General features: G+C 55.7%; 1 protein-coding gene across 1 annotated transcript in view; it reads left to right on the top strand.

Annotated features, from left to right (window-relative positions):
* Positions 1–24,529, top strand: part of PLXNA2 (plexin A2) — a 150,099-nt gene that overhangs the window by 78,603 nt on the left and 46,967 nt on the right. Inside the window, exons 5-10 of the mRNA XM_053963880.1 lie at positions 7,689–7,789; positions 11,597–11,720; positions 12,535–12,688; positions 13,929–14,025; positions 15,845–15,959; positions 23,363–23,563. Coding sequence (XP_053819855.1) covers positions 7,689–7,789; positions 11,597–11,720; positions 12,535–12,688; positions 13,929–14,025; positions 15,845–15,959; positions 23,363–23,563 — 792 coding nt within the window. The remainder of the gene's footprint in view (positions 1–7,688; positions 7,790–11,596; positions 11,721–12,534; positions 12,689–13,928; positions 14,026–15,844; positions 15,960–23,362; positions 23,564–24,529) is intronic.

Here is a 24,529-nt window from a genome sequence, read left to right as displayed (position 1 = left end):
TGGGTTTTGTTGCCTTTTGGGAAGTGAGTTTATCCCTGCCTGGTGCACAGAGCCCCTGAGCCCTCCTGCCCCGTTCCCACACTCAGAGAATCCTCCAGCAGCAGCATTTCAGCTGCAGCACCCTGGAGCTGCTGCGTGGCTTTTCCCCAGGGGCTTGCATCCCGGCTGGGGGGGAGCAGGGAGTTATTCCCCTCCTCTCCCTCAGGAAATTTGGGATGTTGGATCTGCAGCAGGGACCTGGGCTCAGGATCTCTGGATGCTTCACCGCTCCTGTACCCCTGAAATGAGATCTTTTATGTCTTTCTTGTTTACTGACACGTGATGAGGCTGAGTGAGGGGGTTTTCTGCAGATATTTGAGATCCTCTAGCAGCAAGACATCAGTGGTTTGCCAGCAGAGCCCGGGTGTGCTTTAGTGCTCTGCTTATCCCACAGCTCTGAGCATCCCCAGCCTTCGAGGACACTCCAGCCAGGCATGGAGCTTCACAGGCTGAGGCAGCAGAGCTGGGAAGGAGCTTTTGCAGCTTTTCTAGCAGCAACCTGTTCTCCAGAGCTTTTCTGAACCCTGAGAACAGATGGCTGGGCTGGAGGCTGAGATGCAAGGACAAGGGACTCGTGTTGACATTACCTTTAGCAGAGTGCCTTTCATCATTAGCATGTAAATGCCAGCAAACACCCAGGAATTATCCATCTATGATCTCTTCATCAGAAGAGGCCTCTGATCAGGTTAATCTCACTTTCCCAGCGTGGAAAGGAGGATGCTGAGCAGCTGTACCCACCAGCAAGGGGAAGTGAATTTCTGAGAGGGAAGGATGCTGCGAGCATCAGGTTTGAAGTGGCTGTCAGTGATTGCTTTGCCTCTTGCACGGCACTGCCAGGGCTGAAACAGCAGCACTGATGGTGGTGAGGGAGCCTGGTGGGGCTGCTCCTCCGGGCCAGGTGCCCTGGAACACCTTGGCCGGGTGCTGAGCAGCACAGCTCCCCTGTGGGCAGGGGGGAAGCTCCCAGCCCGGTGCATTTCCCATCCTCTCAGTGATCTCCTCTCCCTCTTGAGAAGCAGAAGCCAAAGCGAGCATGGGGGAGGGTGGAGGAAATGTGTTTTAACAGTAAATACGGCCTTGTTATTTATCAATGCAGAGTAATTGAAGTAATTTCATGTCGGTTTTAAATGCAGCGCCCAGGGATCTAATCTATCTGTCTAATATTAATGGGGAATATTTGCTTGCCTCATTCATTCATTACTGTTTTCATTAAGACTCTAGTCCCATTTAGGAGTCTGTTTGTCATTTTAAACTCTTCTGTTTTATCTTAGCCTGCCACAATCCTTTTTAACGACTGAAGTGAATCCGTGAGTGCAGGCTGGCAGCTTGGGGGAAGGGGCTCTGCTGTCTGGCGTGTGCTTTCCTGGGGAGACAGGAGAAACAGACTGGAGGCACTCGCAGGCAGCAGGCTCCGAGCCCGCCCGATCCACACCCTGGAGATGCAGGGTTTCTCAGCAGAGCTGGCTGCTGTGCTCCCCAGCGTGGACATCCCTGCTGGGACGTGGCTGCAGTGGCTCCCGAGGCTCCATCATGCCCAAGCCAGCCCGGGAAGCCTCTCGGAGCAGGGGTGGTGCTGATAAATGCTCAGGGTGCTTCCAGCTGGGGGCTCTGGTTGCTCACAGGGCGTGTCCCCCTCTAAGGGATCCCCACCTTCAGGGTGTCACAGAATCACAGAATGGTTTGCCTTGGAAGGGACCTCAAAGCCCATCCAGTGCCAGCCCTGCCATGGGCAGGGACGTTCCACTGTCCCAGGTGCTCCCAGCCCTGTCCAGCCTGGCCTTGGGCACTGCCAGGGATCCAGGGGCAGCCTGGGCTGCTCTGGGCACCTGTGCCAGGGGCTGCCCACCCTCACAGGGAGGAATTCCCTCCCACTGCCCAATGCCAGGGGCTCTGTCCCTGTCCCTGCTCCCCCCTGGCCGGAGGAGCCCAGGGAGCATCACCTGCAGGGCCGGGCAGCCTGAGCTGGAGCCATCCAAGCCTAATTAGAGTCCCGGGGAAGGGGAGCTTTGTGCTGTTAACGACTCTCTGGCAAAATGCTCGGAGTAAAACAGTAATTTTTATAAGCAGAGCCCAGTTGTGAGTGCTCGTTGAACACCTAATTACATTGGTTACCGCTCCAAAATTATTCTGAATTCCATTTCTGCCGTTTTCTCGCCCAACAGAGAGGGGAAGAAAGCGCACACTTTATAATTATTCACCTTAATTAATTTTCTGAGCTTCTGTTAAAACTTTTAACTGACTGCAGGGAGCACGCCAGGAGTTCCATGGCAGCCAGGCAAAGCCCAGGACGCAGAGGCCGTGAACTGATGCGAGATGAAAGTTTGCTGTGTTGGATTGATCCCCACCTGAGCCCAGAAATTTTGGAAGGCTGCCCCCCTTTTATCCTGATTAATTAGCTCCCCTGAGCCCTGGGCTAATCAAAGGGCAATGCTCATCAGCTGGTGGCCACGGCGGGGTGGCATCAGAAGACGGTGCCAACACGCCAGGGAGCCACTTGTGATGGCAGCAGTGATGTCCCCTGGCAGCAGCACGGGGATGTGCCCCTGGCTGCTCCAGGAGCATCATCCTGGAATCCCAGAGGGGACTCCCACGGGAGCAGGGAGGCTGTGTCACCCTGGCAGGTGAGGAGCAGGGGAGCTCCTGCCTGGATCATGATCCTGGCTTCCAGGAGCTCATTTGACCCTTTTTGTGCAGTGAAGAATGAAATTGCCACTCCCCTGAGGTGTGGTGGCTTCCCAGGGATCCAGGGACGTGGATCCATCACAGCAGAGCCCTGTCCTTGTGGGGGAGACCTTTAGCATCCCATTCCTCATTATTAGCACACTCATCACCCCCTTTTCTTGTCAGGGAGAGGTTCTGTGGGTCAGTTCTGCAAGAAACGGAGTGGTTTAGGGTCCCAAAAGAGAAGGATCTGCTGTGGGTCCTGTCCTCCCCAGCTGCCATCCCCGTGTGGGGACACCGAGCTGTCACCAGCACCCCGGGGGCAGCTCAGAGGAGCCAGGCAGGAGCAAATGTGTGGCTGCACCTCATTATTGACTCCATGACTTTTGCCATTCCAGAAGCTCCTGTGCATGCCTCAGCCAGGTCTGCGCTCCAGATTCCACTTCAGATGGAAGGGTTCCCTCCCGACTCTGTGTGTGCACGAGGTCTGCCCAGCCCTGGAGGCAGTGGGCACAGCAGACAGAGGCAGCCCCACAATTCCCAGGTGCAGATGGCCCGTGCCAGGCAGGAGGCAGAGCTGGGGCTGCCCAGGCACTCTGTGGCTGTCACACCGAGCTGGCACTGCTGTGCCACCCTGAGCAGGGGGTGGATGCCAGAGTGGGACCCCAAATGCTGGGCTGAGCCTCCACCCACGGCTGGGAGCCCAGGGAGGGTGAGGGATGGGACCCCCGGTGCCTGTGCCAGGCAGGGGGCACCTGCCCCTGTGCCCACCCTGCGGCCCCGGAGTGTCACTGTCACCTGCTGGGGGCAGAGCAGGAGCAGGCAGAGCGGGCAGAGCCAGCGTGCCATGCACCGTCACGTGCTGGAGATGAAAACTCATTTCCCCTCTGTGCTGCTCCCGGGAGCGGGGCTGGGATCTCTGCCTGGCACTCTGTTATTCCAACAAACCCCGCTCAGATGTTCCATATTGATGTGATGATTAACTCGAGCCGTGGTAAACCACAGGAAAGTGTTTGTCTGCAGGAGCCTGTGTGCCAGAACACGAGGCTGCTCCGAGCCCTGCCGGGATGCTGGGCCGGATGGATGGAGGAAACTCTGGCTTGAGGACAATTTTCCTGCTTGAGCAAGCCTCACTTCGGGATATTTGCTATTTTTCAGCCTTTCTTGCTGCCCAGAGGAGGCTGTCCCTGCTTTCATCGCCTCCCTCAGGAGGCTGGCAGGGCGCACGGAGGGTCTGGGGGCGGCACGGAGCTGGGAATGTTTGCAGAAATCTGATCCCTCACTCGGAGAGTGATCCGGTCCCCGTGCTCCAGCACAGCCTGTCCTCCTCAGATGTTAATGAGGTTCTTGTAGCAGCAAAGCCAAGCCCACTGCAAAGGTTGCCTGGATCAGAGTTGAAGGGGCTCTCTCGGTGCATCTGCAGTGCTGTAATTAAATAATCCCCTCGTAGCCATGGCAACGTTGTCTCCGTGTCCTCTCCCACTCGCTGCCTCTCTGCCAGAACTTCCAGGCGTTGATGTGGTTCTGACAGCTCTGAGAGCCCTCCCTGCTGTGCTGGGGGCGTGGGACAGCAGAGCTGCTGCCCCTCACCTGCTCTGGGCCCTTCCGTGCCACAGGGATGGACGCTGGAGCCATTCCCACCTTCGGGAGCTCCGCAGCATCCCGGGGATGCTCCTCAGTGATTTGTGGTTAAATTTCCCCTTTGCCCTCTCCTCTGTGTCCTGGCTCTGCCCCATGGATGCATTTCCTGCATCCCACTGGCTCCTGGCCCTTGCACACTCTCTGGGTGTGTCTGAGATCTCCACGAGGCAGGAGCAGCAGTTTCCAGGTCGGGATTTCCCCAGCCCGAGGCAGATTGCACCCACGTGTCCTGCTCAGCAAAGCCAGAGCGTTCCCACCCTGCACACTGGATATTTTTTTGTTTTTTTTTTTGGCAAAGGTGCCCAGCAGGATGTTCCACCTGGAGCTCTGCTTGGAGGCAGAGCAGGAGGAGCAGTGGGAAGAGTCTGGCAGACTTTTTACAGCCCTCTGGGAAAGTCTGACTTTATTTTCCCTGTCACCCTGACACATTAATGGCTGAGCTGAGGCGTCCTCCTTGCTCCTTCCCACACTTTTTCACGTCTCCTGCCCCAGCACAAAGCAGAGTTTGCTCATGAATAAAGGAAAGCATCAAATCTCATTGGAAAGTTCATCAACTTTGGGCTCCTGCTCAGTGAGTGATAGATGGCTTTAATTACACTGAACTAGTTGGCATCTCTACTCCACTCTCCAAAGTCATTAAAAATAGATTTTCTGTTTGAACTCCAGCCCCCCGAGGGGTCTGTGGGCAGCCTGCTGTGGCTGTGAGATGCTCCAGGGGCTGTCTCCAGCCAGGGCAGGTCACAGGCCTGGGCTGCCAGCACGCAAAAGCTGTGGAAACTTTGCTTTGGCTGTGTATTTTATTTGTTTGTTTGTTTGTTTATTTGGAATTGGTTTCTTACACTTTTTTTGCTCCGGGGGCTGGCAGAGTTGGAATTCCTGTGTTTTGGAGAGTCTGTATTGATTTTTTTTTTTTAATTTATTTTATTTTGCTGGTGTTACAGGTCAGGCAGTCAGGGACAGTAATAATGAGGCTTTATCATTTCATGGTTGAGCAGCAGGTCCATTTTGGCAGGGAGAGCATGAAGAGAGGTCACAGTTGGGCTGGGGGGAGCAGGGCTGTGCCCTCAGGAGCGAGGAGATCCCCAGCAGCGCTGGATTCTTGGCTGCTGTCCTTCACACAGATGCTCCTCCAGAGACATTGTTCAAAGCCCCTGTGTGGTTTTTAAAGAATTATCATGTGCAGAAGCCGCAGCTTCCGAGCAGAAAAAGAAACGAAGCGCTCAACATCAAATCATCTCTAATGAACTCTTATTCACATCATTCCAACCCTCCGTTATTTATAGAGCGCAGCGAGAGCATCCAGCTCCTCACAAACATGAAACAAGCCCTGAGCTGCATTTAAATCACGGGGACAGATCCTGCCAGGCCTCCCTTTGAGCAGGGGGATCCCTCTGAGCTGGGGGATTTTGGGGCTGTCCTGACGCCCAGGCTGGGTCAGGGCTCAGCGTGCTGGGCTGATTTTAGGGGAAGCTCAGTGACCTCCCTGGGCGCATCCTGTGCTGGCTGGTGTCTCCCACAGGGAGCTTTTTGGCTTGAAAATCCTGTGTTTGCTGCTGGTTCTCCAGCCAGGAGCAGCGCGATGGCTGCAGCACTGGTCTGCACTGGGAAATGCTGGGAGCTCACTGGGGGTGGGCAGTGCCGTGCAGGGATGGGTCCTGGATGGGCATCCTGGGGGCTGTTCCTGTCACCAGGCCCCTGGGCTTGCTCCCACCCCACCATTTTTTAGCTTTATTTTAGCACTGTGAAGTGCTTTTTGCTCCGTAGAAGGGAGAGGCAAAGCAGCAAAAAGCACATCACCTGTGGCCAGCCGAGTGCAGCCCCTGCGAGGGCCCCTCTGCAGCCAGGAATCAAACCCCAGCCCTTCATCCCCGCCTCTGACCCCCAATTTCTCCTCTCCATTCCCAAAGCTCCTTCCATCCAGCAGGGGCTGAAGGCATTCCCAGCTCTGCCCCTCACTTCCAGGGTCCCAAAGCGAGCCCTCCACCCTCCCCAGGGCTCCACCTCGGCCAGAAAACCCCGACCCCCGGGCGATTTCTGTTTCAGGAAAAGCTGTTGAGTGGGGCCGAGGAAACAAGAAGAATAGCAGCCCTATTGGTGTCGTCCTCAGAGAGGAACTGGGTTCTCACTGTGTCAACAGCACTTGGCGTGACAGTGGCCGTTGTTTGGGGAGACACTGCTCCTTTCAGAGCGGCTGCTGGGAGCCGGGTGCTGTTTTGACGGACAGAGCCAGAGCCATCCAACAGTTGTTTGAATTCCCAGCCAGTTGCAGGCAGCGCTCCTGGGGAGCTGGGAGAGCTGCGGGGAGGCTGGGAGAGGATTATCTGCAGCGTTCGCTGGGAGAAATGGGAATAAAATCACTGAATTATGGAATGGCCTGGGCTGGAAGGGAGCTTAAAAATCATCTGGATGCCTTCTGCTGTCCCAGGGTGTGCCAAGGTCTGTCCAGCCTGGCTTTGAGCACCTCCAGGGACAGGGAGTCCACAATCTCTTGAGCAACCTGTTCCAGTGCCTCCCAACCTCACAGGAAGGAATTTCTTCCATGTTTTGTAGAGGGAACACTACGGGAGCTGGAGGTGCAAGCCCACCCTGCTGCTGGAGGTGGCAAGGGATGGGTTGGAAAGGTTAAAGTGGTTTAAAATGCTGGAGGTGGCAAAGGATGTGCTGGAAAGGTTGAGGCGGTTAAAAAGGTTACAAATGCCTTGGCTGGAGCCAGGCAGTGACCTGTGGCTAAAGCCTGGTGTCGTTTTGAAGCCTCTGGGGGTTTCAGTGCTGGTAAATAGGTCAGGACCGTGCTGCACCTCAGCACCTGGCAGGACCTTCCTCGTGTGCTCCAGTGGGAGAGGGGTTTACAGCAGCCTTTGGGGCTCTTCCCTCCTGTGCTCTCCTCTGTGGCATCCCTGCCTGGAAGGGACAGGGACCCCCCGTGGGCCAGGCCTGGGGGCCAAGTGGCTGCTGCTGGAAGGGCTCAGAGTGGCCCAAGCAGTGAAACACCCACAGGCTGCCACAGTCCCCATGATTTATTCCCTGCAGCAGCTGCCCCGGGCACAGGGTGAGGCAGAAAAGCCGAAATCAGGGAGGGGAGGGCTCAGCTCCAGCCCCAGGGGAGGCTCTGGCCAGGGGGGTCCCAGGAAGACCCGAGGAAGAGCTGGGGCTCAGCGTGCCCAGGACTCGCCCAGGGGACGGGCTGACCTCACGTCTCAGTCTCCAATAATCCCTATTCTTGGACATAGGGACAAACTCATTCCAGGACCTGCTGCTGTGTCCCGTGGCTCCGAGGGGGCAGCGGGCCCGGGGGCTGCTCTGGCCGTGCTGGGGACAGCAGCACTGAGTGTGTGTGTTCCTTGCAGGTGTCCCGGGTGCCCGTGGAGTCCTGTGAGCAGTACACGACCTGCCAGGAGTGCCTGAGCTCGGGGGACCCCCACTGCGGCTGGTGCTCCCTGCACCACATGTAAGTGCGGCCTTGGCCCTTCCCTGGTGATAAAAGCAGCTCTCAGAGCTCCCACGCAAAACGAGTCGGGCTGGAGCTCCTGAAATCCATTTCTCTCCCCTTTGGACATTCCCTGCGTTGCAGCTCGGGTGCCATTGGAGATCCCTGAGCTCCCGGGGAGAGGTGAAGGGAAATCAACTCCTGCTCCAGCAGCAGTGGCAGGGTGATGTGGACACGATGGAGAACCAGGATTTGAGCTGGTGGCAGTGGAGGCCTGCTGGTTTGCACACCCCTCCTGGTGTTTTGCAGCCTCCTGCTCTTTGCCCAGGCTGCAAATCCCAGATAATGTGGAATTTCTAATGGCAACAGCAGATGTGACCCTGGGAGTGGGGCTTTGCTCCCAGCGAGGTTTCAGCAGCAGGGCAGAGCACGGAGCCCCTTTAAAGCCCCAAAAGGGAGATTTCAATCCCGCAAGGGGAGGTCAGGGGGTCCCAGCTCCGGGGGGATCTGGCAGCGGGGCTGGGGGCTGGCACAAAGGGCTGAGGGTGCTTTTCTCCAGGGGAGCTCCAGGAAACCCTCTCTGCATTCAGGAGGTGTCCGTGCCCTTCCTTCCTCTGGCCTGCCATAAAAACGAGCACTTCCTAAGGCGGAAGGGACCCACCGGGCAGAGGAGCTCGGGGAGGAGGGGAGAGCCAGGAGCAGGGAATAGAAATCCCCCCGGCGCCGTGCCAGCTCGCTGGTGCAGCGTGGGGATGGGGGAGGCAGGGCTCGGGGACCCGCAGGGCACAGCTTGGCCACTTGCCTGAGGAGCAGGTGCTGGAGGGGAGCGGGGAACTGCAGGCTCCTCCGCAAATCCGGCCTGGATCCGGGGCTTTGGGGGGCACAGCAGCTCCCCACTGCGGGTTTGGTCCGTGGCCACGCTCGGGGAGGGGCAGGAGAAGCAGCTCAGCCCCTGAGCATCCCACAGGCTCCTCTCGGGGAGGGGCTGGGGGTACCAGCAGAGCTCTGAGCATCCCACAGCACTCGGGGCAGCCTTTGGGGGTTTTTTAGCTTTTTCTCCTTTCCAAGCGAGCCTGTCCAGCCCTGCAGCTGAGCCACCCTTCGTGCAGCCACGTCCCAAAGTCACTGCCCCAGCTGCTTTGTCAGAAGGGAATTACTCCCACCCCTCGGGCCCTGCAGGGTGGGCAGGGGGTGCTGCAGCAGGAGCTGTGCTGGGGGCGTCTGGTGCTGCTCCTGCAGCAGCTCCCCTGCAGGATCAGCGAGCACTCCCCTCATGCTAATGAGCTGAGTCTTCACAAGCCACCTGGGAGGCAGGTAAAGGTTGTTATCTTCATTTTGCAGAGACAAAACCCTCGATGACAAGAGGAGAGAAAAGTGTCATTTCCTCTGCCCTTTTGGCCATGACATTTCAGCATCAACCTATTCCCAACAAGGGCTCTTCCCCCATGGGATTTCTCAGCTCTCTCTTCAAGCATCTGCACTTTGGAGCAGTGATCATTTTTTAGCTTTTTTTTTTTTTTTTTTTTTTTAAGCTGTAAATAATTGAGTTTATCTTGCTGTTCCTCGAAGCCTCTGTCATCTTTGTTTGGAGGCCCCAAGTGCTGGAGTGTTTGTATTTCATTTGTCACCTCTCCCCTTTCATTCTCACCCGTTCCTGCCTCCAGCTGCTCCGTGGAAGGGTGCTGGGTCGGGGGGTGATGCTCACACGGTGTTTGGGGATGGCTGAAAGGCTGAGGGGTGGAGCAGGAGGTGATTTGTTCATCCTCCGCATGGGCAGAGGGATCCTTTTCTCTCTGGGAGCCATCAGAGGCCTCCAGGAGATTGTTACAGGATCTCTCCAGCCCAGTGGGATGCGAAGCCTGCAAGACTTGCCCGTGCTGCTCTCTGCAAGTGCGTTATTGTCTCCAGGCCTATTTATCTCTGTTGGGGCTGTTGCCATAAATAGGATGATAAAAAAGAGCCATTCCAGCGAGTCAATGAGATAAAGGCTCCAGTCAAGAGCTCACTTTAGGGCTATCTCAGAGATTCACTTAAACCTCGATATTTCTTCCTTTGGCACCATTCATATTTAGCTCCTTTATGCTCCAAAGGAAAAGGTACAAAAGGCAGAGGGCGAGGAGAGCAGCCCCAGCGTTTGTTGGGGATCACGGGGGTGGTTTGGAAAGGGAGAGTGGAAACTTCACTTACCTGCATCTAAAGCGACCCCCCACTGTTCCACAGAATCCACAATGCTTGGGTTCAGAGGGACCTGAAGGGCCAATTTGTCACCTGCACCCATGGAGGGGGGCTGGAAGGAAAGGATTTTCCCCCAAATGACAAAAGCCAGGAAATCCTGGAGGGACGCCAGCGCCGCGGGCTGGTCTGCAGCACCGACAGTCCTCCCGTGGTTCCCAGTGGGTGCCCTGCTGGAACCAGCTGGATTTCTCTCTGCTCCAGGGACACCTGCAGTAAAAGCAGGGATGAGGAGCACGGGGAACGCTCACAGCACTCCCAGCCGCCTTGGCACGCTCGGAGGTTTGATCCCTGCAGCTGGGAATGGGAAGGAGCTGGGAGCTCGAGGCATGAGCAGCAGCCAAGCACTGCTGGCAGCAGCTGGAAGCTCCCATTCCTGCCTGGGTCTCACCCCCAGCTCCAGGAGGAGATGATTAGTGGGCTGTGTGGTTTTAATTAGGACAGAGGCATCATCCTGTCCCTGCCTGTCACTGCTTTATGGTTTAGTTGGTGTGCAGATGAGTCCACGGCTCACCCCACACCCCCAGCACCACCAGCACTTGGGATTGGCAGCTCTGGATCCTGTCCCAGTGCAGGAATTACTCATGGGATACTCGGGCTCTGTGGTTTTGCTGATCACTGAACATTTTCCAGCGGCCTTTGGTCCTGACCTGGTGCCCAACACCTGCTCCCCACACGGGGCATCGCCAGGTCCTGCTGTGGAACATTTCCCCGGGGGTTTGGGAGTGTCCTGTGCCCTGGCTGGGTGTGTTCTGTGCTCTGGGGGTGTTTTCAATGCCCTGGGAGGTGTTTTTGGTGCTCTGGGGGTGTTTTCAGTGCCCTGGAGTGTGTTTTTGGTGCCCTGGGGGGTGTTTTCAGTGCTCTGGGGGTGTTTTTGGTGCTCTGGGGTGTGGTTTTGGTGCTCTGGCAGCGTTTTCACTGCCCTGGCAGTGTTTTCAGTGCTCTGGGGGTGTTTTCAGTGCCCTGGGGGATGTTTTTGGTGCTCTGGGGGTGTTTTCAGTGCTCTGGGGGTGTTTTTGGTGCCCTGGGGTGTGTTTTTGGTGCTCTGGCAGTGTTTTCACTGCTCTGGCAGTGTTTTCGGTGCCCTGGGGGTGTTTTCAGTGCCCTGGGGGGGATGTTTTTGGTGCTCTGGGGGGGTGTTTTTGGTGCTCTGGCAGTGTTTTCAGTGCCCTGGGGTTGTTTTCAGTGTCCTGGGGGTGTTTTCGGTGCCCTGGGAGGTGTTTTTGGTGCTCTGGAGTGTGTTTTTGGTGCTCTGGCAGTGTTTTCACTGCTCTGGGGGTGTTTTTGGTGCTCTGGGGTGTGTTTTTGGTGCTCTGGCAGTGTTTTCAGTGCCCTGGGGGGTGTTTTCGGTGCTCTGGCAGCGTTTTCAGTGCCCTGGGGGTGTTTTTGGTGCTCTGGGGGATGTTTTCAGTGCCCTTGCTGTGGTTTTGGTGCCCTGGGGGTGTTTTCGGTGCCCTGGGGGTGTTTTCAGTGCCCTGGGGGTGTTTTCAGTGCTCTGGGGGTGGTTTTGGTGCCCTGGGGGTGTTTTCGGTGCCCTGGGGGTGTTTTCAGTGCCCTGGGGGTGTTTTCAGTGCCCTGAGTGCTCCTGTGTGGCAGGTGCTCCCCGAGGGACCGGTGTGAGCGGGCAGAGGAGCCGTTCCGCTTCGCGGGGAGCATCGGGCAGTGCCTGAGCGTGGCCGTGCAGCCCAGCAGCATCTCCGTGTCCGAGCACAGCCTCCCGGTGAGCGGGGACAGGGGACAGGGGCACAGCCACCTCCAGCAGGGACCACTCCACGCTCCAGCCTTTCCCCCTTCCCTCTGGCACAAATGTTTTCTCATGAAGTCACGCTCGCAGAGGGACAGGGGTCACCCGAGCCGGGGGAGAGGGTGGAGGGGGGGGGTGGCAGAAACAAATTCCCCTTCCCCCGGTGCCTCAGCTCACATTTCCCTGGTCTCTGGAGCTGGTGAAAGGAAAGGCTTTGTTTCCCAAAAATCTCCTCTGTGAGCTGTGCTCAGGCCTGGCTCTCCGAAGCTTCCCAGCTGTTGCTGCCAGAGCCCCCCACGCCCCTGTGGCAGCTGCTGCCCCCAGCCCCCCGTGTAAAAATGGTGTGGGGACAGGGGACTCAGCCCTCCAGGCACTGGTTTGCCATGGGGACACTCCCCAGCCGTGCTGGGGACACTGGGGACTCTCTCCTGGTGTCCCCCATTCAGTGGGGGACGGAGGTGGTTGGACCTCAGAGGTTTGGGGACGGTCACTGCTGCTCTCAGGGTCCTGGCACAGGCACTGAGGGTGCCAAAGCTTCTGTAGAGCAGCCAGGGGACAAAAATCTGCCATTGCCACCACTCCTGACCTGCAGCACCCCAAGGTGGGTTTGTGTCCACAAAGAACACCCTTGCCTTCCTTTCTCCTCCTCCCTTCCCCATGAAAGGGCAGCTGGGTGATTTGGGGGGGTCGTTTTGAATGGGAAAACAGGCAGGAGTGGGAATTGGAGGGAGATGTGGGGCTGCTCTGCCTGCTCACAGCTCTGGTTTGCTCCCTCGTGTCCCGGCTGCAGCTCAGCCTGCGGGTGAGCGATGCTCCAGACCTGAGTGCCGGCGTCAGCTGCCTCTTCGGGAACCTGAGCGAGGTGGAGGGGCAGGTGTCGGGCAGCCAGGTGGTTTGTGTGTCACCAGCAGCCAAAGATGTGCCTGCCATCCCCGTGGATCAGGGTAAGTGATGGCTCCTGGGCAGGGACACGGTGTGAGACAGCGCGGGGCAGCTTTGGGAGTATCAGCTGAGCAGAGCTGAGCCCTTGGGGCTGCTGCCAGAGAAATTCGTGCTGCTGTCACAGCCTATTGAAGCCAGGGAGCTTCATCCCCAGGAAATGCATCCCACACGGGGCAGGATGGGCTGGCAGCAGGCAGCAGGGAGTGCTCGCCCTGTCCTCACTCCCTCCCTGTGCTGCCAGACAGCTCCCAGGGCAGGACAGGAGCCGTCTGTCCCCTGCAGGGTGGCTCAGGGGTGGCCAGGAGCTCTCAGCCCTGCCAGGTTGGGTGAATCTGGGAAGCAGGAATCTCCCCTGGGCCTGGCTCAGCACCCATGAGTAGGTGGCTGCAGTTCCTCTGTTTCGGTGCTCATCTTTGGCTTGGCTCCTCATTAATGTCACCACTGTCATATTTTCTCTTCCTGTAACTGAAGCACCACTGGCTTGGAGCTCATTTTCCCCTTGGCATCCTTCCAGGTGTCCACGGTGCCTCCCTGGTGATGTCTTTGTGGTTCTGAGGCATTTTATGGGGAGCACTGTGGGGCGCAGAGCCCCGTGGCAGCAGGGCCAGGACAGGCTTCCCCAGAGCAGCCCCAAAAGAACAACCTGCTCTTAATTAACGCAGAGCTCAGGCTGCTGAAGGGCTGCACTGCTGCTTCACTTGTTTCCAGCTGTGGCTCCTGCTCTAGGAGACAACTCTGGGAGACGATGCCCAGAGAAGCTGTGGAGCCCAGTCCCTGGAAGTGTTCAGGGATGGGGCTGGATGGGGTTTGGAGCAACCTGGGATGGTGGAAGGTGTCCCAGCCCATGGCAGGGGGTGGCACTGGGTCTTTGAGGATCCCTTCCAACCCAATCCCTTCTGTGATTCCACGGTTCTGTTCCTGGGCTGTCTCTCAGAACAGTCCCACGTTTTACACTGGAGAGAGGATCAGGGAACAGGGCGAGGGTGCAGAACCATTCCAAGGCAGCCTTCACCCCTTGTCTCAGGTGCATTTTGCCACCGGGGCTGCTTTTTGGAGGCTTTGCTGGACACAGGCACCCGGGGGGCTCCAGGGCAGGGCGTGGGGGGGGGTCCTGGTGGTGGGAGGTGAAAACCCGAGCTGCCCCAGCAGCAGGGGGCTCAGCGGTGGGCAGCAGATCCCCCCGGCTGTGCTGCTGCTCCCCTCGGCCCCTGGCAGCAGTGACGGGCTCTGCCCTGTCCCCAGACTGGTTCGGTGTCGTGCTCCAGCTGAAGTCCCGGGAGACGGGCAGGACCTTCGTCAGCACCGAGTTCAAGTTCTACAACTGCAGCGCCCACCAGCTGTGAGTGCTCCTTCCCTGCCCCCAAGCAGAGCCAAAAACCAGCCCAAAAGATTTGGGGAGCGGGCGCTGGGACCGGCCGGGGGGGTTGGCACGGTGCCGGGTCCCGGCTCGCACAAGGACAGCCGCTGCCCGGGGCTCCGCGGGGCTCCGGGGCCGGGAGGAGCTCGGGAGCCCCGGAGAGGAGCGAGCGGGAACAACCTCAACCTGCTGGTGCCCCCAAGCTGCGCAATCCCGCAACTGAGAGCTCGGCTGGAGCGGGAAGGGATGGGGACGGGATGGGAACGGGATTGGGGATGGGAGTGGGGATGGGAACGGGAATGGGAATGGGAACGGGATGGGATTGGGGATGGGATGGGAACGGGAATGGGAATGGGAATGGGAACGGGAATGGGAATGGGAACGGGAACGGGAACGGGAACGGGAATGGGAACGGGAACGGGAATGGGAATGGGAATGGGAATGGGAATGGGAATGGGAATGGGATGGGAACAGGATTGGGAATGGGATGGAAATGGGATGGGAACGGGAATGGGGATGGGAACAGGATTGGGAACGCGATTGGGAACAGGATGGGAATGGGATGGCAATGGGATGGCAATGGGATGCCAAACCAGACCAAACCAGACCAAACCAAACCACTGGCCTGGGTGGCCAGGGAGATCCTCCTCCCTCAGAGGGGAAACTGGGAGCTCCACCAGCCCCTGCTGGGAATGCTGGAGGCCAGGCCAGGCCAGGCCAGGTGAGGTGCTGCAGACCCAAAGAGGGACAGAAATGGGTCGGACAAATGAGCAATTAAAGAAGCTCACAGCAGTGGGTGCTCTCCCCCAGATTTGCCTGTGCATGATTAGAAGAAGCTGCCCTGGCTGTTGAGGTCACCAGGAATTCAGAAGGAGAGCACAACTGGGTCGTTAGAGCTGCTCTGGGGGCAGCAGCAGCTCACACCCTGCCCTGGTCCCTGTGCCCAGCTGGCACAGAGAGAGCCCTGCCTGCAGAGCTGCTCTGCTCCTCTTCCAGGGCTTCATGCCTCAGGCCACGCTGCCACTTCCCTGGTGACATTTGTCTGCCTGCCCTGGCCTTGCTCCAGCACGTCCTGGGCACTTCCCTCTCCAGGCAGCCCCACGGTGCCCGGAGCCAGGCTATGGCATGGCTGAACCCAGGGGCACAGCTGATCCTTGTGCCACCAAGAGCTGCCATGTGGCAGCAGGGGTGGCCTCGGAGATGGAGGAGGTGGCAACTGCCAGGATTAGCAGCTGTCACAGCTCCTGCATCTCTGTGGCAGCAGCGAGAGGGGAACAAAACCCACCCAGCCACTCTGCTGGCAGCTGGGTCCCCTGGGGCTGAAAAGGGTCTGTGTTCTTTCAAAAACATTTCATAAACAGTTATTTTTTTTCCCCCAACATGAATCAAAAGCACTTGCTGCACCCTCTGCACTCCTAGGCCAGGCAGAAGTGTTGTTGACTGAAGCATTCCTGACTTGCAGAACAACTAATCCCATTTTTGCCAGGCTTGCCTTCTTTTCTAAAACTAAAGCCCAAGCCTGCTGCCTGTGCAACACCCTGCTCTATTTTACACCAAGCCAACGATGTGCAATAAATCCCAGCTTGCATTTTACTCTGGAAAAAAACTGTGAGGCTGCCCCAAGTCTGTCTTTTGAGCGTGTGTGTTTTCCCGAATCTGGTTCTCGTTTTTTGCTCTATCAAAACCACCCCCCACCAAAGAAATGATGTTCCCAGGAAGGCTGGATTTCTGGCAAGGCCTGGAGAGGACTGCAGCCCTGCCCAGGTGCCGAGCCCTGTGCTAACCCCTCCTTTCCCCCCAGGTGCCTGTCCTGTGTGAACAGCGCCTTCCGCTGCCACTGGTGCAAGTACCGGAACCTCTGCACGCACGACCCCACCACCTGCTCCTTCCAGGAGGGAAGGATCAACGTCTCCGAGGTACCACGCTGGCATTCCTCCCTTTATCCTTTGCTTTTCCATGCCACAAGCAGCACAAGCCGTGTTTGTGTGAGGTCTGTGGGTCTCTCTGGTGTCCAAAAGTGCAGATGCAGCTTTAAAGCAGGTTGGTGTGGACCTGGGAATGCCCAGGTTCATTAAGGACAATAATTGCTGGAGTGCTTTCCCCCAGGGGTCCCAGAGACTCCTCAGCCCCAGCAGCTTTCAGCAGCTCTGCTTTGCAGCCCCAGCACCAGGGCTTTGCTTGGGCTGGTCAGTGCCTGGTGTTGGCAGGGCTGGGGTTTATGGCAGAGCCTGAGTGTGGCTGATGAAGGAGGGAATTACCAAAAGCACAGCCCCAGGTTTTGGAAAAGGGAGCTGGTTCGGGTTCCAGGCCCTGGACCCGGAGCCATCTCTCTTAGCAGCTCATAAAAGGTGTGGGGCTCCAATCCAAAAATGCTTTTAACACTTGGAAAGGCGCAGCCCGTGGAGGGCTCTGCCAGCTCTCCTGTGTGTCCCAGGGCAGAGGGATCCATGGAGGGAAGGGGTTTGTTAGCACAAATTGAACATTGCCAGGAACCCTTGGTCTGGGGTTTCTGCCCTCCTTGTCCTGCCTGATCCCCTGCCTGCTTCACCTTCATGGGGTGATGCTGGCGGGGTCCTGGTCTTTGCCCTCACTGTTCCTACAAACAGCTTTGTAGCACCTGAAATGAGTGCAGGTCCTAAAGCTGTGAGGGGAAAATGGTTTAAAAGATGCTCTGGAAATCCTGAGAGTCCTGGAAAGTGGGAAAGGCAGCAGTGAGGACATGTACAAATACGAGAAAGAAAGGAGAGGAAGGTGTGCCAGTCTCCAGACAAATCCTTGTCAGTGAGTGATGGACACTGAGGAAAACAGAAGAGATCAGTCAGTGGTGCAAACCCTGAGCTGTCAAAAAGGAGTGACTGAAGGTTTAGCCAGGTTGCTGCTAAACTAGGAGTAAACTCTCCTCTTGTGTCAATGCTGCCAGGAGATCCAGAGGTAAAGGGCAGAGTCATTTCTGAGCTGCATGTGTAAGGACCTGGGTGGGAATCTGCAAACCCAAGGATGGGCAGTGCCTGGGGTGGGAACGGGTGCCCAAGGAGAAGCATCCACCCCAGGAACAAACCAAAAGCTTTCTCCGTCCAGTTCAAAGTCAAGAAACTTCCTTTCAGCATACCAAGAGAAAGCAAAACCTTTTTGTTTCTCCTCTTGAGTGATGGGGGCAGGATCTCCTTCACACTCCAAGCATCCCTGTCCTCCCAGGCTGCACAGCTGGAGTTCCCCCTTCTCTGGGTCCCCGGAGATCTCAGAAGTGTCTGACAAGTCTCTGCTAAAGTAGGACAACCCCTTTATCTCTCTTGTCCTCCTGGGAGCACCCAGGACTTGCCTGAGATCACACAGAGGGAGAGAGTGGAGCACTTGGTATCCCTGGAAGTTCCTGCTGGGATCACAGGGCTGCCGTGTCTCCAGAGAACTTCCTCTGTCATCTTCATCTTGCAGAGGTTGTTTCTTGCCAGGGGATGTTCTGGGACATCTCCCACCTTCCTGGTGATTAGCTTTGATAAGGGCTGATGATAATGACACAAGTGCTCTCCATCATTTCTTCCCCAGACCTCTGAGCAGAGGCAAAACCACCCCAGATAAATGTGTTTGCTTGTTTAAGAGCCATGAATTTCCTCTTCACACACAGCATGGTGATGATGCCTTTGCTGTGGGCCCTTCACCAACACAGAAATAAGTAAATGCCTCATGAAGAGTTTCCTCTCCTAAACCAATTCGGATCACAATGTTCTCATTGTGTCAGGGCCTGATGTATTAGGAAATTGTTTGTGCTTACCCTGGCTCCCTCCCCAGCAGAGCCAGTGGTGTTTGGAGCGGGTGATCTCCGTGTCTGTGCCCTACTTTCAGTCCCCTGTGCCTCTCCTTACGTAAGGTTTACACACGTGTTCACACGGGCCTGCAAATTTGCTCGCATCTTTATCTTTAATTTAAGGGAAAATATCTTGAATATTCCCTTTTACTCCTGGCCCATCAGAACTGGCGTCCCAGGGGGATTGGATGTGTAACGAGCTCCCTTTGATGCTCCCAGGAGTTGTCTGTCTGGAGGAGGAACAAGAGCTCAAAGCCTCAGCCACTTCACGAGGAGATGGGGGAGAGAAATTCCTTCTCCATGAGCTGTGCTCTTGCTCCTTGCAAGGTTCTGCCCCCACAGACCGGGCTAAGTGCTGCCTTCCTGCCCTGCCTGCGTGGAAATACAGCCCAGAGAGCTTTTCTCATCCCTCCACCTGCCCTGCCAACAGGAATTGTTTGCTCACATCCAAGGGCAGAGCTCAGGGACAGATGTGGAAGCCCCAAAGGTGGGTGGGTGCTTTAGGAAAAGTGGAAATGTGGCACACGTGGTTTGGGGTCACTGGTCAATGAATACAGATATTTCACAGCCTTTACAGCAGAGGGATCTTGCAGGACAGAGCTGGCTGCTCCTGGTGTTCTCCCTCTCCTGGGAATTTCTGAGATGGGGGAACCCAACTCCTCTGAGGTCTCCATTTCCAGGTAGCCAATTCCTTAGGAGTTAATTATTAGAGAAGCAATTATTTTCCCATCCTTTTCCTGGTCAGAGTCTTCACTGTCAGCAGAAGGTGCTTGCTCAGACCTTGCTCCCACTAAATCAGGATTTCTGCAAGAGATTCTCGTGGAGCACCGATTGTCCCACTTTACAAAACCCCAGATCAAGGCAATGATGCCATTTTAATGTGCCTGATGTGGTTTGGTTTGTGTGAGAGGTTTCACGATGCCTCTCTCTAAATGTCTGAAGCTTCCAGATGAGGAGGAATGTGGATTCATAAACATCCTTACACCCCATCCCAGAGGAGAGCTAGAACCAAATAAATCCTCTTAGCTCCCCGGAATGTGAGAGCCCGTCCCTCTTTGATGTCCAGCGTGTGCTGATAATGCCATTTCCACAGGGGGGACGCTGATCTGGGGACAGAGAGTTTCAGATCCGGGGATTTCAGGAGCTCCCTTGATTTCCCACTGATTTTATGGCGACGCCCTTGCCCCTGGCTGTGCCCTTGGGTGCTGAGTGCTGCTTGATGTGCCTTGAAGGAAACAAAACAAAATCAGCCCGTCCTCACGCCTGTCCTGCCCATCCCCACGGCAGCAGAGCTGGGATGAGCCGGAGGTGACTCAGAGCCACATCTCAGGCCACCAAAGCCAGCCAATGGCTTTGCAGGCTCACACCTGACTTTGGGGAGATGCCTTTGCCTGAAATAGGAACAAAAAGCTCGGTTTCAGCAAAATTCCCTCAGCTCCGAGCTGTGGCAGTGCTTTTATCAGCCGTGTTTGGTGATGGGAGGGAAGGAGCCAGGTGGGGAAGGGCTGTGGGAGCAGAGGGAGATGTTCCTGCCTGAAACCTGTCCCCGTGCCAGGGAAGCGCTCCTGTGCTCACCTCTGGCGCACAAAGGGTTGTTTACAGGAGGGAAAGGTTCCCTCCGTGGCTGTAAATATCCCCCTGCCTCCCAAATTGATGGAGGAGACCCAGGTTACAGCACGTGCCCGCAGCTCGGGGCTAATGGTGTGGGGAAGGAATTTACCAGGCTCGGCTCCAGCTGCCTCCCTTTCATGTCTGGTTTCTAAGGAACAGGGTCTGCTCTCCTTTCCAGTGGCATAAATGAAGGATAATGTGTTTCCATGAGTGACAGGGACTGTAATTTATATCATTGGGAGCACAACTGTGAACCAGGGGTTTACATTCACGTGCCAGATTGGGTTATGTTTATAACTTTAAAATAACGTGCAGCAAGTTAACATTTGTGGAGAGTTTGCGGGGGATTTTTGAAGATGAAAAGTGCAAAAACAGTCTATTTAGCCATTTGGGCTAAATCCCATAGTCAGAAGAATTGCCTGCCATTTCTAGGCAATTTTTTTTTTCCCAAATAAGAGCAAGGAGGTTTGACCTACTAAAACTGCTCGGTTAAACACAAATAATAACCATGGGTGCTCTGTTCTGCTCCAGAGACAGCTGCAGAACGCGGGTCTTTAAGGTATTTATAGACCTTGGAGTCTTTGAGGCTAAAAAGTGTTGGAGAAGCATAAAATGTCTTTGTAAATTGTGTGTGCTGATACTTCACAGGCAGAATATTCCCCGAGAGTCTGTGCCACTCAGGCAGCGGAGCCTTGTCTTCCTCCAGCAGATCTGATCCGTGTTTATTCTGGCGCAGGGAAGTCAAGGAGGATAATGAGAGGATTCTGCCTGTTTGTTTAGCGAGAGGAGGCAATAATGGCCTTTCTAACTCGCAGCAGGATTTACCTCTCATGAATTAAAAAACAAAGTAAACTGATTACGGAACAAGTTGTGTATTCCACCGCCTTTATTCGGTGTTTTCTGGGTGTTTCTCGAGGCCAGAGCCACAGAGCTCAGCCCCAGGAGCAGGGCTGGTGCTGCCAGCCCCTTCCCAGTGCACCGGGAAATTCCTGTCAGGGGAACCCGCATGGACAGAGCTCAACACCCTAACGAAATAATTCAAAACACTGGCTTTTGCGCCAGGGAGCAGCTGGGAGAGGTGGTGGAGGGACAAAACCACCCTGCCAGGCTGTTCTCCTGCAGCAGCAGCCATGTGAGAGCCAAAACCCCCACACAGGGTCTGTGGGAAGGGCTGTGTGTGCAGGGATGTGGGAGTGCAGGGATTTGGGGTGCAGAGATGTGGCTGTGCAGGGATTTGGGGTGCGGGGACATGGGTTTGCAAGGATTTGGGGTGCAGAGATGTGGCTGTGCAGGGATTCAGGTGCAGGGACATGGGTTTTTCAGGGATTTGGGGTGCAGAGATGTGGCTGTGCAGGGATTTGGGGCACACATCACTGAGGCAGCAATTTAAAAAACAGACAAGAAAAAGAAAAGCCCTGAAAGCCGAGCAGTGAGGCTGGAAATGGCTCACAGGGGCTCCACGGGGCGTGCAGGGTCCGAGCTGACCCGAGCCCTCCCCAGCCCTGGCAGCTCCACTCGCTCAGCTGAGAAATTCAGCAGCCACTGCCCGCAGCAGTGTGGCTGCCCACGAGCATCCTGGGTTTTCTGGAGTCTGGCATCTTCCTACGGATCTCTCCATCCCAAAATGGGGATCCCTTGTTAGTGTGATCACTGCAGCTGTCAGCCAGCACGGAGGGGCCGCCTCGCTTCTGCTCAGGCTGCGCCTGCCTCGCTTTCCCCACAATCCCAATGTGACATTTTCCTTCCACTGGAACCAAAGGAATGAAATTAATTAAAAAAAAAAAAAAAATCTATTTTGCCCCACTCGTCTCTAATGATGGCAGAACCATTTCTGCTGCCAGTGTTTTGAGCTCAGGGAGCAGATGTGGGGATGGGAGCCCTCTCCCATTCCCTTCCCAGGGAAGGCAGGAGCCTTTCCTTAGCAGTCGCCTCACGGACAGAGCTGGCCAGGAAGGATAATGGTCCATAACATATTCATTATTTTCAGGACTGTGCGCTGAAGTTCTCCCACTGGTGATGCAAGCATAGATATTTTTTTTTGTTTTCAGTTGTAATGGGGTAAAGATTCTGCAGCTCCAGGTTGCTTTTCCTTCCAGCCCACGGGCATCCCACGGGGCTGGGCCCCTCTCTGGAGCGGGGCCATTTGTCTCCTGCTGCTGCTCGATGGGACTTTGAGGTGAAAGGCAAACCCTCCATGCAGGCAGGTGTTGAGTGGAAGGTGGCACAGGCGAGTGGTGCTTCAGGAGAGGAAGGAACGTGCAGAGTCAGCTTGGAGCAGCTGGATGGAAAATGCTGTGAGTCCAGGGAGTTTGCTGGTGATGAGCTGGGTTGGATCCGTGGTGCCAGGGTCACTGGGAAGCAGGGAATGCCATTCCCTTCCAGCCTGTGAACCCACTCCACTGCAGGAAAGGGCCTCCCTTCCCTCCCCAGCGCAGCTGATGGAGTTTGAAATCACTCTTGGCTGTTAATCCGTGAAAGTCCCTGTTAGAAATAAAATAAAATATATATACGGAAAAAGTGCCACTAAAAAGGTTTATGAGGCTGCAGTTTAAGTTAGTGGCTCCTCTAGACCAGAGCATCTGTTTCTCATTTACAGCTCGCTGGAGCCAGTGCTGAAACAACTTCCCATGGCCCTGGCTGGGAGCTGGAGGGGGAGCCTGCCTTGGGGAGGGGGGATTTTCCCCCTGGACACGCTGTCCTAGCAGGATCCTGGGCAGGATGGCTGCCTGGCATTGCCATCAGCAGGATTTCCTTTCATCCCCAGGCTGGAGGGCAAAGGGCTTGGGATGCCAGGCTGGGATTTGGCAGAGGGAACGTGTTTGTTCTAAACTCCTGCTTTAGCTTGGGATTAGTCATTCAGTGTCAGGTGCTTACAGGTACTTAGGTTCCTTGTTCCATTCGATCAAAGCACATTAGAGCTGAGCAGAATGTAAATAGAGCTGATGGTCAGAGCCTTTGTCTCAGCGTGTTGCAGTCCCTGGTGTAGAAATTGAAGAAAAATTGTATTTCCCAGCGTGTTGTGCAGAGATAATGTTTGGGATGTTGAGATCTCACGGGAGGGATGGCACACAGTTACCAGGAGCTGACAAGTCGTTTTTTGTGGTCCGTCTCAGGGTTTCATTTAGACATTTGGTTTGTGCTTGGGTGAACTGGAGATCTGTGCAGTGGTGTTTCACAGAGTCACAGGTGGTTTGGATGGGAAGGTGTCATGGTTTTGTTTCCATCTCTGGGAGCCTGAAGCAGTGAGGTGTCCTTGATTCCCAGGCCTGGAGAGGAATTGTTGTGTCTGACCAAAATGGGAGAGCAGCAGCTCGCGCTGTGTGCGGAGTTATACACTGAAGAACTGCAGGGTTACAGATAAAAACCATAAAAGCTAAAATCCTAAAACATAAAAGCCAAAATCAACTGAATACCCAAAATACAAATACATAGTCATCATTTTGGTCCATCCCATTCCTCGCTCCGTGTGCTAATCATTCCCAAAGCCATTAAGCATGCCTAGTTTGTTCCTTGAAATGGGTCGGTGGTCCCTTTCATGGGGAGGGGTCCCAAAATGAGGAAGTAAATGAAGTCTTCCTCATTCTGCCCTTTCTACCTTTTCAATGCAAATATGACAAATGAACCTTGGTAGAACTCCCATTCCTTGTCTTCAGAGCAGAGGAGGCCCACAATTGTCTCATGTTCCTAAAAGCTATTTGTCAGTTTCTGTATTCTTCATTACAAACCCAGCTAACTAAACACTGTGTTGACAAGCAATCAATTATTAGTTAACTACTAACTCTTAACTTCATCAAGGCCTCCTTACAGAGTCCTTTGAACTCCTCTAAAATCTCTAAACCGCTTAAAGTTTATGTTTCACCACCACACCCCACCCATAACCTCCCACCTTCTCCCCTTGCCTCCCAGGACTGCCCGCAGCTCTTCCCCACGGAGGAGATCCTGATCCCGGTGGGAGAGGTGAAGCCCATCACGCTGAAGGCCAGGAACCTGCCGCAGCCCCAGTCGGGCCAGAGGGGCTACGAGTGTGTGCTCAGCATCCAGGGCATCGTGCACAGGGTGCCCGCCCTGCGCTTCAACAGCTCCAGCGTGCAGTGCCAGAACAGCTCGGTGAGAGCAGGGCTGGGCAGGGCGGCTGGGAAATCCCTCTAATCCCGGCTCCCAGGTGGGAGAGCGCCCGCGGGGAGGAGATGCCTTATCTGGAGTGCCCTGGCTGCCGGTGGGGGGGGTCAGCCCGGGGAAGGGGAGGAGGAGGAGGAGGAGGGAATGCGGGAGGTGTTAAGGCAGGCTAATTCACACACGGGGAGATAAGGAGAATCACAGACCCCTTATCGGGGAGCTGTCAGATCCCAGGTCACGGTGGCTGGCTGAACAGAGCAGTGCTGGAGAGCGGGGAAGGAGGGGGAAAGGGAAGCTGCCAGGGGAGAGAGCAGAGCAGGGCTGGAGAGGGGAATCACCGGGTGATGCTGCCTGAGGAGCAGGGCACGCTGATCCCCTCCTCAGGACGGGGCTCAGCCTCGCCATGGGCACCCCAAAGTCACCCTGGTGGGTACCTTGGGATGCCAAAACACAAATGGCAAATGCAGGCACCCCCGTCCTGATCCACAGCCCAAATTTGGGTCTCCAGTGTCCCTTCACAGCTGGGGACAAGCAGGGACAAGCGTGGCCCTTCCTCTGCTCTCCGTGTGCTCGGAAAGGGCCCTGGGCAAAAAGGGCACAGTCAGTTTGTTTTAGGCAGCAGAACAGGGTCCACTTGAAAATTCAGTGCAGATGGTCTTAAATTGTTAATGAAGTTTTGAATTTTTAAAAGTTTTACTGGATATTTATACATCGCTGGCCATCTCTGGGCCTTGCAGCTTGGTGGATAATAAATGTATTAATAGTATATAGTACTTTTCCTATCCAGAGTGATTTATAAGCATTAGAGAAGCACTTTTATTGCTGTTGGGCTGATAGGAAGTGGTAGGGGGAGGGTGTGAGGGCCGTTCTGGACTCACAGCTTCTTGTTCCACACCAGCTTAGTAAAACCCAGGCAGGGTGAGCCAGTACAGTCAAACGTGAGTTAAAACTGCACAG

The sequence above is a fragment of the Vidua chalybeata genome, chromosome 24 (genome assembly GCF_026979565.1).
Source record: "Vidua chalybeata isolate OUT-0048 chromosome 24, bVidCha1 merged haplotype, whole genome shotgun sequence".
NCBI classification, from domain to species: domain Eukaryota; kingdom Metazoa; phylum Chordata; class Aves; order Passeriformes; family Viduidae; genus Vidua; species Vidua chalybeata.
This window is presented reverse-complemented; position numbering and strand designations above follow the sequence as displayed.